The following is an 18,258-nucleotide window of genomic DNA, read 5'->3' on the forward strand; positions in this document are numbered from 1 at the left end:
ACCCAGCCTGCTAGCCGTAGTTATAGAGAGGCTGTGACCCAGCCTGCTAGCCGTAGACTACCGTAGACAGAGGGCTGTGACCCTGCCTGCTAGCCGTAGCTACAGAGAGGCTGTGACCCAGCCTGCTAGCCGTAGCTACAGAGAGGCTACAGAGCCGTAGGAGAGGCTGTGACCCAGCCTGCTAGCCGTAGCTACAGAGAGGCTGGACCCAGCCTGGGACCCAGCCCAGCCTGCTAGCCGTAGCTACAGAGAGGCTGGGACCCAGCCTGCTAGCCGTAGAGAGGCTATAGCCGTAGAGGCTGTGACCCAGCCTGCTATAGAGAGAGCTGGGACCCAGCCTGCTAGCCGTAGTTATAGAGAGGCTGGGACCCAGCCTGCTAGCCGTAGTTATAGAGAGGCTGGGACCCAGCCTGCTAGCCGTAGTTATAGAGAGGCTGGGACCCAGCCTGCTAGCCGTAGTTATAGAGAGGCTGGGACCCAGCCTGCTAGCCGTAGGTACAGAGAGGCTGTGATCCAGCCTGCCCAGCCTGCTAGCCGTAGCTACAGAGAGGCTGTGACCCAGCCTGCTAGCCGTAGCTACAGAGAGGCTGTGACCCAGCCTGCTAGCCGTAGCTACAGAGAGGCTATGACCCTGCCTGCTAGCCGTAGCTACAGAGAGGCTGTGACCCAGCCTGCTAGCCGTAGCTAAAGAGAGGCTGTGACCCAGCCTGCTAGCCGTAGCTACAGAGAGGCTGTGACCCAGCCTGCTAGCCGTAGCTACAGAGAGGCTGTGACCCAGCCTGCTAGCCGTAGCTACAGAGAGGCTGTGACCCAGCCTGCTAGCCGTAGCTACAGAGAGGCTATGACCCTGCCTGCTAGCCGTAGCTACAGAGAGGCTGTGACCCAGCCTGCTAGCCGTAGCTACAGAGAGGCTGTGACCCAGCCTGCTAGCCGTAGTTATAGAGAGGCTGTGACCCAGCCTGCTAGCCGTAGCTACAGAGAGGCTGGGACCCAGCCTGCTAGCCGTAGTTACAGAGAGGCTGGGACCCAGCCTGCTAGCCGTAGTTATAGAGAGGCTGGGACCCAGCCTGCTAGCCGTAGTTATAGAGAGGCTGGGACCCAGCCTGCTAGCCGTAGTTATAGAGAGGCTGTGACCCAGCCTGCTAGCCGTAGCTACAGAGAGGGTGTGACCCTGCCTGCTAGCCATAGCTACAGAAGCTGTGACCCAGCCTGCTAGCCGTAGCTACAGAGAGGCTGTGACCCAGCCTGCTAGCCGTAGTTATAGAGAGGCTGTGACCCAGCCTGCTAGCCGTAGCTACAGAGAGGCTGTGACCCAGCCTGCTAGACGTAGCTACAGAGAGGCTGTGACCCAGCCTGCTAGCCGTAGCTAAAGAGAGGGTGTGACCCAGCCTGCTAGCCATAGCTGCAGAGAGAGTGTGACCCAGCCTGCTAGCCGTAGCTACAGAGAGAGTGTGACCCAGCCTGCTAGCTGTAGCTACAGAGAGGGTGTGCCCCAGCCTGCTAGCCGTAGCTACAGAGAGGGTGCTAGCCGTAGCTACAGAGTGCCCATGTACAGATCAGTACAGAGGGAACAGCGAAAACTCAACTGGCCCCAAGTGTTCTGTTCACTAGCTAGCTATACCGGAAAGGACAGACGTTTGGTGTTTTTGAAATGAGGGATATTAAACCACTAACCCCATAAACTCTACTGGCCCTCCCAGTGACAGTCTGGTCAGACATACGGGTTGGAAGTATGGTGCATTAAAACCACTAACCCTAACCTTAAAACCCCAACACTGTGGTATCTCTTGAAGAAATAGAATCAACCAGAACCCACATGGGTGGGTTTCACATATCCCAATGGACAGGATTTAACTACCAACCAACCAGTCACCATTCTGTTGTGGATTATCACCGTAACTCACTATGACACTAGTTTATTAGTTAAATAATAAATTGCTGTCTGAGACTTCAATTTCAGATGTAAAAAGGGCATAGAGAGCAGCTTATTCCAACATTGACGATAGATGGTGGCTATTATCATGTGGGATTGAAGCTGGATCTAACCAACAGATGGCATGGGACGAGATGGACTAATCTCCACATGAGACCACTTTTTGAGGTAAGACAATGAGTATAGGGTAGTAGTGTACTATTTTTGACCAGGACCCATAGGGAACCATTTGGGATGAATCCCACTCTGCATGTCACCATTCCCCTTTCACTCTCCACAGAAATACTAGCCTTATAAATACTGTCTCTCTCTCTCTCTCTCTCTCTCTCCCTCTCTCTCCCTCTCTCTCCCTCCCTCTCTCTCTCTCTCTCTCTATTTCATAGGGAGAAACAGGACTAATAACACATCTATCCGGACAAACCAGCGATCTGTAGGGGAAAGATAGAATGACATGAAGAAGGATTGGACAGCGATGCATCAATTGCATGAATCTCAATATCCTACAGAAACTACAGCCTGCAATATCTGCACTGAACCATTGGGTTCGAAACTCGGGTGTGCTGCATGATGCCACAAGACCATTGTTAGACCGCAGAGCTAAAGATTAGCCATTAGCTTGAGGAGTGTACAGGTCTCAGAGAAAGTTACTCTTCATCCAAACTACCTGGTTTTATATGATCAGCCCTCAAACTACCTGGTAGGAATGACATTCAACTGATCAGCCTGAACATCAAACTACCTGGTTTTATATGATCAGCCCTGAACATCAAACTACCTGGTTTGATATGATCAGCCCTGAACATCAAACTACCTGGATTGATATGACCAGCCCTGAACATCAAACTACCTGGTTTTATATGATCAGGCCTCAAACTACCTGGTTTTATATGATCAGCCCTGAACATCAAACTACCTGGTAGGGCTGAAATCCAACTGATCAGCCCTGAAACTACCTGGTTTGATATGATCAGTCCTCAAACTACCTGGTTTTAAATGATCAGCCCTGAACATCAAACTACCTGGTTTTATATAATCAGCCCTCAAACTACCTGGTTTTATATGATCAGCCCTCAAACTACCTGGTTTTATATGATCAGCCCTGAACATACCTGGTTTTATATGATCAGCCCTGAACATCAAACTACCTGGTCTATATAAACAGCCCTGAACATCAAACTACCTGGTTTTATATGATCAGCCCTGAACATCAAACTACCTGGTAGGAATGACAGCCTGAACATCAAACTACCTGGTTTATATAATCAGCCCTGAACATCAAACTACCTGGTTTTATATGATCAGCCCTGTACATCAAACTACCTGGTTTATATGATCAGCCCTGAACATCAAACTACCTGGTTTATATAATCAGCCCTGAACATCAAACTACCTGGTTTTATATGATCAGCCCTCAAACTACCTGGTTTTACATGATCAGCCCTGATCATCAAACTACCTGGTAGGAATGACATTCAACTGATCAGCCTGAACATCAAACTAACTGGTTTTATATGATCAGCCCTGAACATCAAACTACCTGGTTTTATATGATCAGCCCTCAAACTACCTGGTTTTATATGATCAGCCCTGAACATCAAACTACCTGGTTTTATATAATCAGCCCTCAAACTACCTGGTTTTATATGATCAGCCCTGAACATCAAACTACCTGGTTTTATATGATCAGCCCTGAACATCAAACTACCTGGTTTTATATGATCAGCCCTGAACATCAAACTACCTGGTTTTATATGATCAGCCCTCAAACTACCTGGTTTTATATGATCAGCCCTCAAACTACCTGGTTTTATATGATCAGCCCTCAAACTACCTGGTTTTATATGATCAGCCCTCAAACTACCTGGTTTTATATGATCAGCCCTGAACATCAAACTACCTGGTTTTATATGATCAGCCCTGAACATCAAACTACCTGGTTTATATGATCAGCCCTGAACATCAAACTACCTGGTTTATATGATCAGCCCTGAACATCAAACTACCTGGTTTATATAATCAGCCCTGAACATCAAACTACCTGGTTTTATATGATCAGCCCTGAACATCAAACTACCTGGTAGGAATGACATTCAACTGATCAGCCTGAACATCAAACTACCTGGTTTATATGATCAGCCCTCAAACTACCTGGTTTTATATGATCAGCCCTGAACATCAAACTACCTGGTAGGAATGACATTCAACTGATCAGCCTGAACATCAAACTACCTGGTTTTATATGATCAGCCCTCAAACTACCTGGTTTTATATGATCAGCCTTGAACATCAAACTACCTGGTAGGGCTAACATCCAATTGATCAGCCCTGAAACTACCTGGTTTGATATGATCAGCCCTCAAACTACCTGGTTTTATATGATCAGCCCTGAACACTAAACTACCTGGTTTTATATGATCAGCCCTGAACACTAAACTACCTGGTTTTATATGATCAGCCCTGAACACTAAACTACCTGGTAGGGCTGACATCCAACTGATCAGCCCTGAACATCAAACTCCTGTCCCTAAGCCAGTGCTAATGGACTGCCCTAAACAGGCTACAGAGAAACTCCTGGCCCTAAACAGGTTACAGAGAAACTCCTGGCCCTAAACAGGCTACAGAGAAACTCCTGGCCCTAAACAGGTTACAGAGAAACTCCTGGCCCTAAACAACAACAGGCTACAGAGAAACTCCTGGCCCTAAACATCAACAGGCTTCAGAGAAACTCCTGGCCCTAAACAAGCTACAGAGAAACTCCTGGCCCTAAACAGGCTTCAGAGAAACTCCTGGCCCTAAACATCAACAGGCTTCAGAGAAACTCCTGGCCCTAAACAAGCTACAGAGAAACTCCTGGCCCTAAACAGGCTACAGAGAAACTCCTGGCCCTAAACAGGCTACAGAGAAACTCCTGGCCCTAAACAGGCTACAGAGAAACTCCTGGCCCTAAACAGGCTACAGAGAAACTCCTGGCCCTAAACAAGCTACAGAGAAACTCCTGGCCTTAAACATCAACAGGCTACAGAGAAACTCCTGGCCCTAAACAAGCTACAGAGAAACTCCTGGCCTAAACAACAACAGGCTACAGAGAAACTCCTGGCCCTAAACATCAACAAGCTACAGAGAAACTCCTGGCCCTAAACAACAACAGGCTACAGAGAAACTCCTGGCCCTAAACAGGCTACAGAGAAACTCCTGGCCCTAAACATCAACAGGCTACAGAGAAACTCCTGGCCCTAAACAGGCTACAGAGAAACTCCTGGCCCTAAACATCAACAGGCTACAGAGAAACTCCTGGCCCTAAACATCAACAAGCTACAGAGAAACTCCTGGCCCTAAACATCAACAGGCTACAGAGAAACTCCTGGCCCTAAACAGGCTACAGAGAAACTCCTGGCCCTAAACAGGCTTCAGAGAAACTCCTGGCCCTAAACATCAACAGGCTTCAGAGAAACTCCTGGCCCTAAACATCAACAGGCTACAGAGAAACTCCTGGCCCTAAACATCAACAGGCTACAGAGAAACTCCTGGCCCTAAACATCGACAAGCTACAGAGAAACTCCTGGCCCTAAACATTGACAGGCTACAGAGAAACTCCTGGCCCTAAACACAAGACATCATACTCTCTTCGACAAACCAGGTAATTACAGATTAAGCAGGAACCGAAACAAGACCTCAACCTCTCCTCATCATGAGAATCCCCAGCCCCAGTCAGTGTGAAGAAAGGAAACCCGTACTGCCTAACAAATACTAAGTCTGGTATACATAACACTTGTTTAATCTATTTCTCCTTCCAGTGAAAAGAGAGAGAGAGGGAGGGAGAGAGAGAGAGGCAGGGAGAGAGGGAGGTAGAGAGAGGGAGGCAGAAAGAGGGAGGTAGAGAGAGGGAGAGAGAGAGAGAGAGAGAGAGAGGGAGAGGGAGGGAGGGAGGGAGGGAGGGAGGGAGGGAGGGAGGGAGGGAGGGAGGGAGGGAGGGAGGGAGGGAGGGAGGGAGGGAGGGAGGGCGTAATTACTTCCACGTTAAAACAACAACATCACCACACCGGGTCGATAATGTTAACAACACATTAAGTAACATAGCATTTAGGTTGTGTGCGTTAGTCTATGTGTGCGTGCGTATGCATGTGCGTTAATGTGTGTGTGTTTTTGGTCAACATTTTTCCATGTCTATGGGAACCACAGAGGAAGAGGGTGTGTTCTGTAACACTAATGCTGTTTTAATGGAGAAGGTTTTGTTCATGAAAAAAAGACAACTGTTTATTCTCGGTGGTGTTGGGGAGGACAGCTTGACTCCTTTCATGTCTAGTTGTTAATATGTTTATTCTCGGTGGTGTTGGGGAGGACAGCTTGACTCCTTTCATGTCTAGTTGTTAATATGTTTATTCTCGGTGGTGTTGGGGAGGACAGCTTGACTCCTTTCATGTCTAGTTGTTAATATGTTTATTCTCGGTGGTGTTGGGGAGGACAACTTGACTCCTTTCATGTCTAGTTGTTAATAGGCAGTTTTGGTTCATTGTGAGATGGGAAGAACTATCTACACTTACCGTCTGGTCCCTCATGAATCGATGAGCACAGTATGAGTTAGTGGCAAGTTGAGTTAATTGTGAGAAGAGACTTGAAGAACCACAATGTGAAGACTATCCATGTACGCCTTATAGTCTGTTCACTCATGAAATATATGAGTCCAGAGTCCCTGGGTGGTGCATTGAAAAGGTCATGTTGCAGCTGATTATAGATCTGATGCTGAGAGCCACTAATATGGTAGGACTAGAGTTTACTGTTAGTTAGAGCCAGAGACGTAGTATAGGCTACTGTAGCTACTTCACAGCTGTCCTATTGGTCACTATACTATGCAAATCTACTGTAACTACTTCACAGCTGTCCTATTGGTCACTATAATATGCAAATCTACTGTAACTACTTCACAGTTGTCCTATTGGTCACTATAATATGCAAATCTACTGTAGCTACTTCACAGCTGTCCTATTGGTCACTATAATATGCAAATCTACTGTAGCTACATCACAGCTGTCCTATTGGTCACTATAATATGCAAATCTACTGTAGCTACTTCACAGCTGTCCTATTGGTCACTATAATATGCAAAACTACTGTAACTACTTCACAGCTGTCCTATTGGTCACTATAATATGCAAATCTACTGTAACTACTTCACAGTTGTCCTATTGGTCACTATAATATGCAAATCTACTGTGGCTACTTCACAGCTGTCCTATTGGTCATTACAATATGTCTACTGTAGCTACATCACAGCTGTCCTATTGGTCACTACAAAAGGTCTGCTGTAGCTACTTCACAGCTGTCCTATTGGTCAATACAAAAGGTCTGCTGTAGCTACTTCACAGCTGTCCTATTGGTCATTACAATATGTATACTGTAGCTACTTCACAGCTGTCCTATTGGTCACTATAATATGTATACTGTAGCTTGTGTCTGTTTAGTGACTTTGCCTGCTTAGTTAATTGAACCGAGTCATAATGTAAAAGTGTAGTCCAGAATGGAAACCTTTCAAATGCTTCTACACACAGGAGAGGACAAGGAGTCTTCAAGCTTTAAGCTACTCGTATACCTCTCGGCTTCCCTGCTGCCTGCCTGTCTGTCTGTCTGCCTGTCTGTCTGCCTGTCTGTCTGTCTGTCTGCCTGTCTCTCTGCCTGTCTGCCTGTCTGTCTGCCTGTCTGCCTGCCTGTCTGTCTGTCTGCCTGCCTGTCCGTCTGCCTGCCTGTCCGTCTGCCTGCCTGTCCGTCTGCCTGCCTGTCCGTCTGCCTGCCTGCCTGTCTGTCTGCCTGCCTGTCTGTCTGCCCTGCCTGTCCGTCTGCCTGCCTGTCCGTCTGCCTGCCTGTCTGTCTGTCTGTCTGTCTGCCCTTCCTGTCTGTCTGCCTGTCTGTCTGCCTGTCCGTCTGCCTGCCTGTTCGTCTGCCTGTCTGTCTATCTGTCTGTCTGTCTGTCTGTCCGTCTGTCCGTCTGCCTGCCTGTCTGTCTGCCTGCCCATCTGTCTGCCTGCCTGTCTGTCTGCCCTGCCTGTCCGTCTGCCTGCCTGTCTGTCTGCCTGTCTGTCTGCCCTGCCTGTCCGTCTGCCTGCCTGTCCGTCTGCCTGCCTGCCTGTCTGGAGGACAAAGGGATTGGCCAGGGATTAGATTTGCGTTTCAGGGTTAGTTTAGTTGTACGTATCACGTTGTCTTTGGTTCGATTCCAGACTTACCTGCTAAAAAAAAACACTCAAACAAATGTAAACACGTGACCATGTGGACACAGACCTAAACGCACACCAAAAAAAAGACAGAGCAAGAGACAAACGAACGTGGAATGCACACGTACACACACACCCAATCACACACACACACACACACTTTCAGACCATTCTGTGGGTTAGATTTGAGTTTACTCTGTCACGGTGGATGCTAGTGAGTAGTGTTTCGTCTGAGACTCCAACAGAACCAGGGAGACAGAGGAAGAAGTGATCATCAGGCAGTAAAAACCACAGAGAGCCAAAGAGAAGGAGAACAAAGTATTGTGAGGCTCCAGCCCTAACCCACAGGCATTCTGGGACACTAGGCTATATTTTACATGTTACAGATCTCAGCGCAACAGCCAATCAGAACGCACGGCCATCAGTCTCATAATGACATGTTAGGAGGAGGACAAACAGAGAGAGAGAGAGGGGGAGAGAGAGAGGGGAAGAGAGGAGAGAGAGAGAGAGAGAGAGAGAGAGAGAGAGAGAGAGAGAGAGAGAGAGAGAGAGAGAGAGAGAGAGAGAGAGAGAGAGAAAAGATCCCTCTGATCCATGGGATCCCTACTAAACCAGACAGATGTTGCTATGATACCAATATGACAGTAATATGACAGTTCCTAACCAAACAGTTTATAACCGGATGTGATGGTCCCTAACCAGACAGTTTATAACCTGATGTGATGGACCCTAACCAGACAGTTTATAACCTGATGTGATGGACCCTAACCAGACAGTGTATAACCTAATGTGATGGTTCCTAACCAGACAGTTTATAACCTGATGTGATGGTTCCTAACCAGACAGTTTATAACCTGATGTGATGGTCCCTAACCAGACAGTTTATAACCTGATGTGATGATTCCTAACCAGACAGTTTATAACCTGATGTGATGGTTCCTAACCATACAGTTTATAACCTGATGTGATGGTTCCTAACCAGACAGTTTATAACCTGATGTGATGGCCCCTAACCAGACAGTTTATAACCTGATGTGATGGTCCCTAACCATAGTTTATAACCTGATGTGATGGCCCCTAACCAGACAGTTTATAACCTGATGTGATGGTTCCTAACCAGCCAGTTTAGAACCTGATGTGATGGTCCCTAACCAGACAGTTTATAACCTGATGTGATGGACCCTAACCAGACAGTGTATAACCTAATGTGATGGTTCCTAACCAGACAGTTTATAACCTGATGTGATGGCTCCTAACCAGACAGTTTATAACCTGGTGTGATGGTCCCTAACCAGACAGTTTATAACCTGATGTGATGGCCCCTAACCAGACAGTTTATAACCTGATGTGATGATTCCTAACCAGACAGTTTATAACCTGATGTGATGGTTCCTAACCATACAGTTTATAACCTGATGTGATGGTTCCTAACCAGACAGTTTATAACCTGATGTGATGGCCCCTAACCAGACAGTTTATAACCTGATGTGATGGTCCCTAACCATAGTTTATAACCTGATGTGATGGTCCCTAACCATAGTTTATAACCTGATGTGAAGGCCCCTAACCAGACAGTTTATAACCTGATGTGATGGTTCCTAACCAAACAGTTTATAACCTGATGTGATGGTCCCTAACCAGACAGTTTATAACCTGATGTGATGGTTCCTAATCAGACAGTTTATAACCTGATGTGATGGTCCCTAACCAGACAGTTTATAACCTGATGTGATGGTCCCTAACCAGACAGTTTATAACCTGATGTGATGGTTCCTAACCAAACAGTTTATAACCTGATGTGATGGTCCCTAACCAGACAGTTTATAACCTGATGTGATGGACCCTAACCAGACAGTGTATAACCTAATGTGATGGTCCCTAACCACAGTTTATAGCTTGATGTGATGGTCCCTAACCAGACAGTTTATAACCTGATTGATGGACCCTAACCAGACAGTTTATAACCTGATGTGACAGTTCCTAACCATAGTTTATAACCTGATGTGATGGTCCCGAACCACAGTTTATAGCTTGATGTGATGGTCCCTAACCAGACAGTTTATATCCTGATGTGATGGACCCTAACCAGACAGTTTATAACCTGATGTGATGAACCCTAACCAGACAGTTTATAACCTAATGTGATGGTTCCTAACCAGACAGTTTATAACCTGATGTGATGGTTCCTAACCAGACAGTTTATAACCTGATGTGATGGTCCCTAACCAGACAGTTTATAACCTGATGTGATGATTCCTAACCAGACAGTTTATAACCTGATGTGATGGTCCCTAACCAGACAGTTTATAGCCTGATGTGATGGTTCCTAACCAAACAGTTTATAACCTGATGTGATGGTCCCTAACCAGACAGTTTATAACCTGATGTGACGGTTCCTAACCAGACAAATTATAACCTGATGTGATGGCCCCTAACCAGACAGTTTATAACCTGATGGTTCCTAACCAGACAGTTTATAACCTGATGTGATGGTTCCTAACCACAGTTTATAACCTGATGTGATGGTTCCTAACCACAGTTTATAACCTGATGTGATGGTTCCTAACCAGACAGTTTATAACCTGATGTGATGCATCCTAACCAGATAACCTGATATTATGGTTCTAACCAGACAGTTTATAACCTGATGTGATGGTTCCTAACCACAGTTTATAACCTGATCTATGGGCATGGTTCCTAACCACTTTATAACCTGGGTCTATGGTTCCTAACCAGACTAGTTTATAACCTGAGGGCATCTATAGGGACTAGTAGTATGCACTACTTTAGACCAGGGTCTATAGGGCAGTAGTGCACTACTTTAGACCAGGATCTATAGGGTAGTAGTGCACTACTTTAGACCAGGGTCTATAGGGTAGTAGTTCACTACTTTAGACCAGGGTCTATAGGGTAGTAATGTGCTACTTTAGACCAGGGTCTATAGGGTAGTAGTGCACTACTTTAGACCAGGGGCTATAGGGTAGTAATGTGCTACTTTAGACCAGGGTAATAGGGTAGTAGGACACTACTTTAGACCAGGGGCTATAGGGTAGTAGGGCACTACTTTAGACCAGGGTCTATAGGGTAGTAATGTGCTACTTTAGACCAGGGTCTATAGGGTAGTAGTGCACTACTTTAGACCAGGTTCTATAGGGTAGTAGGGCACTACTTTAGACCAGGGTCTATAGGGTAGTAATGTGCTACTTTAGACCAGGGTCTATAGGGTAGTAGGGCACTACTTTAGACCAGGACCTATAGGGTAGTAGGGCACTACTTTAGACCAGGACCTATAGGGTAGTAATGTTCTACTTTAGACCAGGGTCTATAGCGTAGTAGTGCACTACTTTAGACCAGGGTCTATAGGGTAGTAGTTCACTACTTTAGACCAGGGTCTAAAGGGTAGTAATGTGCTACTTTAGGCCAGGGTCTATAGGGTAGTAGTTCACTACTTTAGACCAGGATCTATAGGGTAGTAATGTGCTACTTTAGACCAGGGTCTATAGGGTAGTAGGGCACTACTTTAGACCAGGACCTATAGGGTAGTAGGGCACTACTTTAGACCAGGACCTATAGGGTAGTAATGTGCTACTTTAGACCAGGGTCTATAGCGTAGTAGTGCACTACTTTAGACCAGGGTCTATAGCGTAGTAGTGTGCTACTTTAGACCAGGGTCTATAGCGTAGTAGTGCACTACTTTAGACCAGGGTCTATAGCGTAGTAGTGCACTACTTTAGACCAGGGTCTATAGGGTAGTAGTGCACTACTTTAGACCAGGTTCTATAGGGTAGTAGGGCACTACTTTAGACCAGGCCCTATAGGGTAGTAATGTGCTACTTTAGACCAGGGTCTATAGCGTAGTAGTGCACTACTTTAGACCAGGGTCTATAGGGTAGTAGTGCACTACTTTAGACCAGGGTCTATAGAGTAGTAGTGCACTACTTTAGACCAGGGTCTATAGGGTAGTAGTTCACTACTTTAGACCAGGGTCTATAGGGTAGTAGTTCACTACTTTAGACCAGGCCCTATAGGGTAGTAATGTGCTACTTTAGACCAGGGTCTATAGGGTAGTAGTTTACTACTTTAGACCAGGGTCTATAGGGTAGTAGTGCACTACTTTAGACCAGGGTCTATAGGGTGGTAGTTCACTACTTTAGACCAGGGTCTAAAGGGTAGTAATGTGCTACTTTAGACCAGGGTCTATAGGGTAGTAGTTCACTACTTTAGACCAGGGTCCATAGGGTAGTAGTGCACTACTTTAGACCAGGGTCTATAGGGTAGTAGTGCACTACTTTAGACCAGGGTCTATAGGGTAGTAATGTGCTACTTTAGACCAGGGTCTATAGGGTAGTAGTCTATAGGGTAGTAGGTGCACTACTTTAGACCAGGGTCTATAGGGTAGTAGTCTATAGGTGCACTACTTTAGACCAGGGTCTATAGGGTAGTAGTGCACTACTTTAGACCAGGGTCTATAGGGTAGTAATTTAGACCAGGACCAGGGTCTATAGGGTAGTAGTGCACTACTTTAGACCAGGGTCTATAGGGTAGTGGTGCACTACTTTAGACCAGGGTCTATAGGGTAGTAGTGCACTACTTTAGACCAGGGTCTATAGGGTAGTAGGGCACTACTTTAGACCAGGGTCTATAGGGTAGTAGTACACTACTTTAGACCAGGGTCTATAGGGTAGTAGGGCACTACTTTAGACCAGGGTCTATAGGGTAGTAAGGCACTACTTTAGACCAGGGTCTATAGGGTAGTAGTGAACTACTTTAGACCAGGGTCTATAGGGTAGTAGTGCACTACTTTAGACCAGGGTCTATAGGGTAGTAAGGCACTACTTTAGACCAGGGTCTATAGGGTAGTAGTGGTTCACTACTTTAGACCAGGGTCTATAGGGTAGTAAGGCACTACTTTAGACCAGGGTCTATAGGGTAGTAGTGGTTCACTACTTTAGACCAGGGTCTATAGGGTAGTAGTGGTTCACTACTTTAGACCAGGGTCTATAGGGTAGTCTATAGGGTAGTAATGTGCACTTTTAGACCAGGGTCTATAGGGTAGTAGTGCACTACTTTAGACCAGGGTCTATAGGGTAGTAGTGCACTACTTTAGACCAGGGTCTATAGGGTAGTGACTACTTTAGACCAGGGTCTATAGGGTAGTGGTGCACTACTTTAGACCAGGACCTATAGGGTAGTAGTGCACTAGACCAGGGTTATAGGGTAGTAGTGCCAGACCAGGTCTATAGGGTAGTAATGTGCTACTTTAGAGACCAGGGTCTATAGGGTAGTAGTGCACTACTTTAGACCAGGGTCTATAGGGTAGTGGTGCACTACTTTAGACCAGGGTCTATAGGGTAGTAGTGCACTACTTTAGACCAGGGTCTATAGGGTAGTAGGCACTACTTTAGACCAGGGTCACTACTTTAGACCTGGGTCTATAGGGTAGTAGTGCACTACTTTAGACCAGGGTCTATAGGGTAATAGGGCACTACTTTAGACCAGGGTCTATAGGGTAGTAAGGCACTACTTTAGACCAGGGTCTATAGGGTAGTAGTGAACTACTTTAGACCAGGGTCTATAGGGTAGTAGTGCACTACTTTAGACCAGGGTCTATAGGGTAGACACTACTTTAGACCAGGGTCTATAGGGTAGTAGTGCACTACTTTAGACCAGGGTCTATAGGGTAGTAGTGGCACTACTTTAGACCAGGGTCTATAGGGTAGTAGTGGTTCACTACTTTAGACCAGGGTCCAGGGGGTCTATAGGGTAGGGTAAGGCACTACTTTAGACCAGGGTAAGGCACTACTTTAGACCAGGGTCTATAGGGTAGTAGTGCACTACTTTAGACCAGGGTCTATAGGGTAGTAGTGAACTACTTTAGACCAGGGTCTATAGGGTAGTAGTGCACTACTTTAGACCAGGGTCTATAGGGTAGTAGGGCACTACTTTAGACCAGGGTTATAGGGTAGTAGTGTGCTACTTTAGACCAGGGTCTATAGGGTAGTAGTGCTACTTTAGGGTAGTAGTGTGCACTACTTTAGACCAGGGTCTATATAGTACCAGGGTCTATAGGGTAGTAGGGCACTACTTTAGACCAGGGTCTATAGGGTAGTAGGGCAGTAATGTGCTACTTTAGACCAGGGTCTATAGGGTAGTAGTGCACTACTTTAGACCAGGGTCTATAGGGTAGTAGTTCACTTTAGACCAGGGTCTATAGGGTAGTAGGGCACTACTTTAGACCAGGGTCTATAGGGTAGTAGTTCCAGGGTCTATAGGGTAGTACTTTTAGACCAGGGTCTATAGGGTAGTAGTTCACTACTTTAGACCAGGGTCTAAAGGGTAGTAATGTGCTACTTTAGACCAGGGTCTATAGGGTAGTAGTTCACTACTTTAGACCAGGATCTATAGGGTAGTAGTGCACTACTTTAGACCAGGGTCTATAGGGTAGTAGTGCACTACTTTAGACCAGGGTCTATAGGGTAGTAGTTCACTACTTTAGACCAGGGTCTAAAGGGTAGTAATGTGCTACTTTAGACCAGGGTCTATAGGGTAGTAGTTCACTACTTTAGACCAGGGTCCATAGGGTAGTAGTGCACTACTTTAGACCAGGTTCTATAGGGTAGTAGGGCACTACTTTAGACCAGGGTCTATAGGGTAGTAATGTGCTACTTTAGACCAGGGTCTATAGGGTAGTAGGGCACTACTTTAGACCAGGACCTATAGGGTAGTAGGGCACTACTTTAGACCAGGACCTATAGGGTAGTAATGTGCTACTTTAGACCAGGGTCTATAGCGTAGTAGTGCACTACTTTAGACCAGGGTCTATAGGGTAGTAGTTCACTACATTAGACCAGGGTCTATAGGGTAGTAGTTCACTACTTTAGACCAGGGTCTATAGGGTAGTAGTTCACTACTTTAGACCAGGGTCTAAAGGGTAGTAATGTGCTACTTTAGACCAGGGTCTATAGGGTAGTAGTTCACTACTTTAGACCAGGATCTATAGGGTAGTAGTGCACTACTTTAGACCAGGGTCTATAGGGTAGTAGTGCACTACTTTAGACCAGGGTCTATAGGGTAGTAGTTCACTACTTTAGACCAGGGTCTAAAGGGTAGTAATGTGCTACTTTAGACCAGGGTCTATAGGGTAGTAGTTCACTACTTTAGACCAGGGTCCATAGGGTAGTAGTGCACTACTTTAGACCAGGGTCTATAGGGTAGTAATGTGCTACTTTAGACCAGGGTCTATAGGGTAGTAGTGCACTACTTTAGACCAGGGTCTATAGGGTAGTAGTTCACTACTTTAGACCAGGGTCTATAGGGTAGTAGTGCACTACTTTAGACCAGGGTCTATAGGGTAGTAATGTGCTACTTTAGACCAGGGTCTATAGGGTAGTAGTGCACTACTTTAGACCAGGGTCTATAGGGTAGTGGTGCACTACTTTAGACCAGGGTCTATAGGGTAGTAGTGCACTACTTTAGACCAGGGTCTATAGGGTAGTAGTGCACTACTTTAGACCAGGGTCTATAGGGTAGTAGGGCACTACTTTAGACCAGGGTCTATAGGGTAGTAAGGCACTACTTTAGACCAGGGTCTATAGGGTAGTAGTGAACTACTTTAGACCAGGGTCTATAGGGTAGTAGTGCACTACTTTAGACCAGGGTCTATAGGGTAGTAAGGCACTACTTTAGACCAGGGTCTATAGGGTAGTAGTGGTTCACTACTTTAGACCAGGGTCTATAGGGTAGTAAGGCACTACTTTAGACCAGGGTCTATAGGGTAGTAGTGGTTCACTACATTTTAGACCAGGGTCTATAGGGTAGTAGTGGTTCACTACTTTAGACCAGGGTCTATAGGGTAGTAAGGCACTACTTTAGACCAGGGTCTATAGGGTAGTGGTGCACTACTTTAGACCAGGACCTATAGGGTAGTAGTGCACTACTTTAGACCAGGGTCTATGGAATTCTACACTCTCAGAAAAAAAGGGTTCCAAAAGGGGGTTCTTCAGTTGTCCCCTAGGAGAACCTTTTTGCTTCCTGGTAGACCCTCTGTGGAAAGGGTTCTACATGGAACTGACAAGGGTTCTATCTGGAACTCAAAATAGTTATTCCAAAAAGTGTTCTCCTATGCAAACAGCTGAAGAACACGTTTAGGTTCTAGATAGCACTTCTAAGAGCGTATGACTTGCTGTTCAAAATGGACTGGAATCCCGATTCTTAATAACTCAATTAAAAACACTACAAACACAAACAACGAGGCAATGCATCATCCATCTGCAGACTACAGTAGGTCATCAGGATGTCTGTGCCATACTCTCAGGGACATCTGACATTTGTTTTGTGGCCTTTAAAGATGGCCTCACTGCGGAATTACTTCTGGTCTGGAAAACCATTCTGATGTATTGGACATGTGTGGTGTGATATGTCCCTCTCTCTCCCTGTGTGTGTGTGTGTGTGTGTGTCACACGCACCGAGACACACACACACACACACACACACACACACAACATTCTAGCAAGGGTTTGCATAATCTCAAACACCTATATGAGTGCTTTAGATACCGACTCCACATCACTCTTCCCGTGACCCTCAATGTTATTTAGTATTTTTTAATGAATGGGTCGGAGCGCGCGTTCATCCGGTTATATCGGGCTGGCTGAACGAAACTAAAGCCTCGCGCCCACCTGTCGCTGTGACACACGAATAGAAAACCCACCCGGCGACTAGTCATGCAGGAATACGATAAACCACAGTCTGCAGCTAAATATGCTGCGGTGGTGATATACGTGGAGAAAAACCGAGAGAGAGAGAGAGAGAGAGAGACAAATATAGACAAACAAATACTATTGAGTGTCTTTGACATCGGTGAGTGTGTTGCACCAAATATGCTTGCAGCCACGCAATTATCCTTGTCTTTCTGCAAAATCAAACTGCGTTCGCGGTTGATCTTTTTAAAAAAATAGCCCACCAGGTAAAGTTTGTGACTGACACGACATTGCCAAGTTTATATATGAATAAACAAAAAGAACATTGAAATGCATTAATCCAGAATAAAATAGGTGTGGCAAAATTAAAACGTTGCAAACCTTATGCGGGGCTCTAAGTAGCCGGTGGACTCCTGCTATCTGATTGATAAGAGGGATATCTTCTCGGAACGTGTAGTGCGGTGGTCGGGTCGGCTCCGGGAAATTGGTGCTGTTGAATGGATCGGTATCGTCTAAGAACTGAACCCTGCAGACAAACGTAGCCATGATATATCCATCCAAGAGGCTCCTCCGATGAGGGGGAAACTAACCGAGGTTAATGATTAGACCCGTCGCCTAGCAAGGAGCACTGTCTCTCCTGCTGCCGTTAACAACAAACAAAAAAAACAGCAGGTTGCCAAGTTTGATCAGCTCTCTGGTTGGCTACTATAATCAGACTTCGTGTGGGTGACTTCTCGTGAAGTCTGGTTGGACCGGTATAAGAAACTGTTTTGGTTCGCTGGTTGGTTAGTGCGGTCTATAGGGAGAACCGATTTGTCCTGTTACTCTGTCCTGTGACGGTGTCACTGTGGAGTCGCTGCTGGCTCACAGCAGGTGGCCAATGACACGAGAGGCTGGCAAGGTGCTGGAGAGAGAGAGAGAGACAACCAGCGAATAACAAACACCATTGTAAATACAACCTATATTTATGTTTATTTTTTCCCATTTTGGACTTTAACTATTTGCACATCGTTACAACACTGTATATAGACATAATATGAGATGTGAAATGTCTTTATTCTTTTGGAACTTTTGTGAGTGTAATGTTTACTGTTCATTTTGTATTGTTTATTTCACTTTTGTTTATTATCTATTTCACTTGCTTTGGCAATGAAAACACATGTAATTGAATTGAGAGCGAAGGATAGTGAATTGAATTGAGAGAGAGCTTAGTCTGTATGGGTCAGCCGATATGTCGTCTAGAGGGAGAGCAAATCCATCCCCCTGCGACCCCCCTTCTCCCTTCGGCATTAGCGCAACAGTGAGGACTACGTCTGATTTCAAAGCAAATTGCGACCTCTTCTGGTATACTGTTGATCATGCATCAGAACCGAAGAAGTGCACTGCTCTAATCCAATCTAACAAACAATGAGGTAGTCTA

At 45.7% G+C, this 18,258-nt stretch overlaps 1 protein-coding gene across 1 annotated transcript in view; it reads right to left on the bottom strand.

Annotated features, from left to right (window-relative positions):
• The window catches only part of LOC112241744 (FH1/FH2 domain-containing protein 3), a 185,859-nt gene extending 168,209 nt beyond the window's left edge, over nucleotides 1-17,650 (bottom strand). Inside the window, 1 exon segment of the mRNA XM_042295070.1 lies at nucleotides 17,220-17,650. Coding sequence (XP_042151004.1) covers nucleotides 17,220-17,384 — 165 coding nt within the window. The 5' untranslated portion in view covers nucleotides 17,385-17,650.
• Between the last annotated feature and the right edge of the window lie 608 nt (nucleotides 17,651-18,258).

The sequence above is a fragment of the Oncorhynchus tshawytscha genome, linkage group LG13 (genome assembly GCF_018296145.1).
Source record: "Oncorhynchus tshawytscha isolate Ot180627B linkage group LG13, Otsh_v2.0, whole genome shotgun sequence".
Classification (NCBI taxonomy): domain Eukaryota; kingdom Metazoa; phylum Chordata; class Actinopteri; order Salmoniformes; family Salmonidae; genus Oncorhynchus; species Oncorhynchus tshawytscha.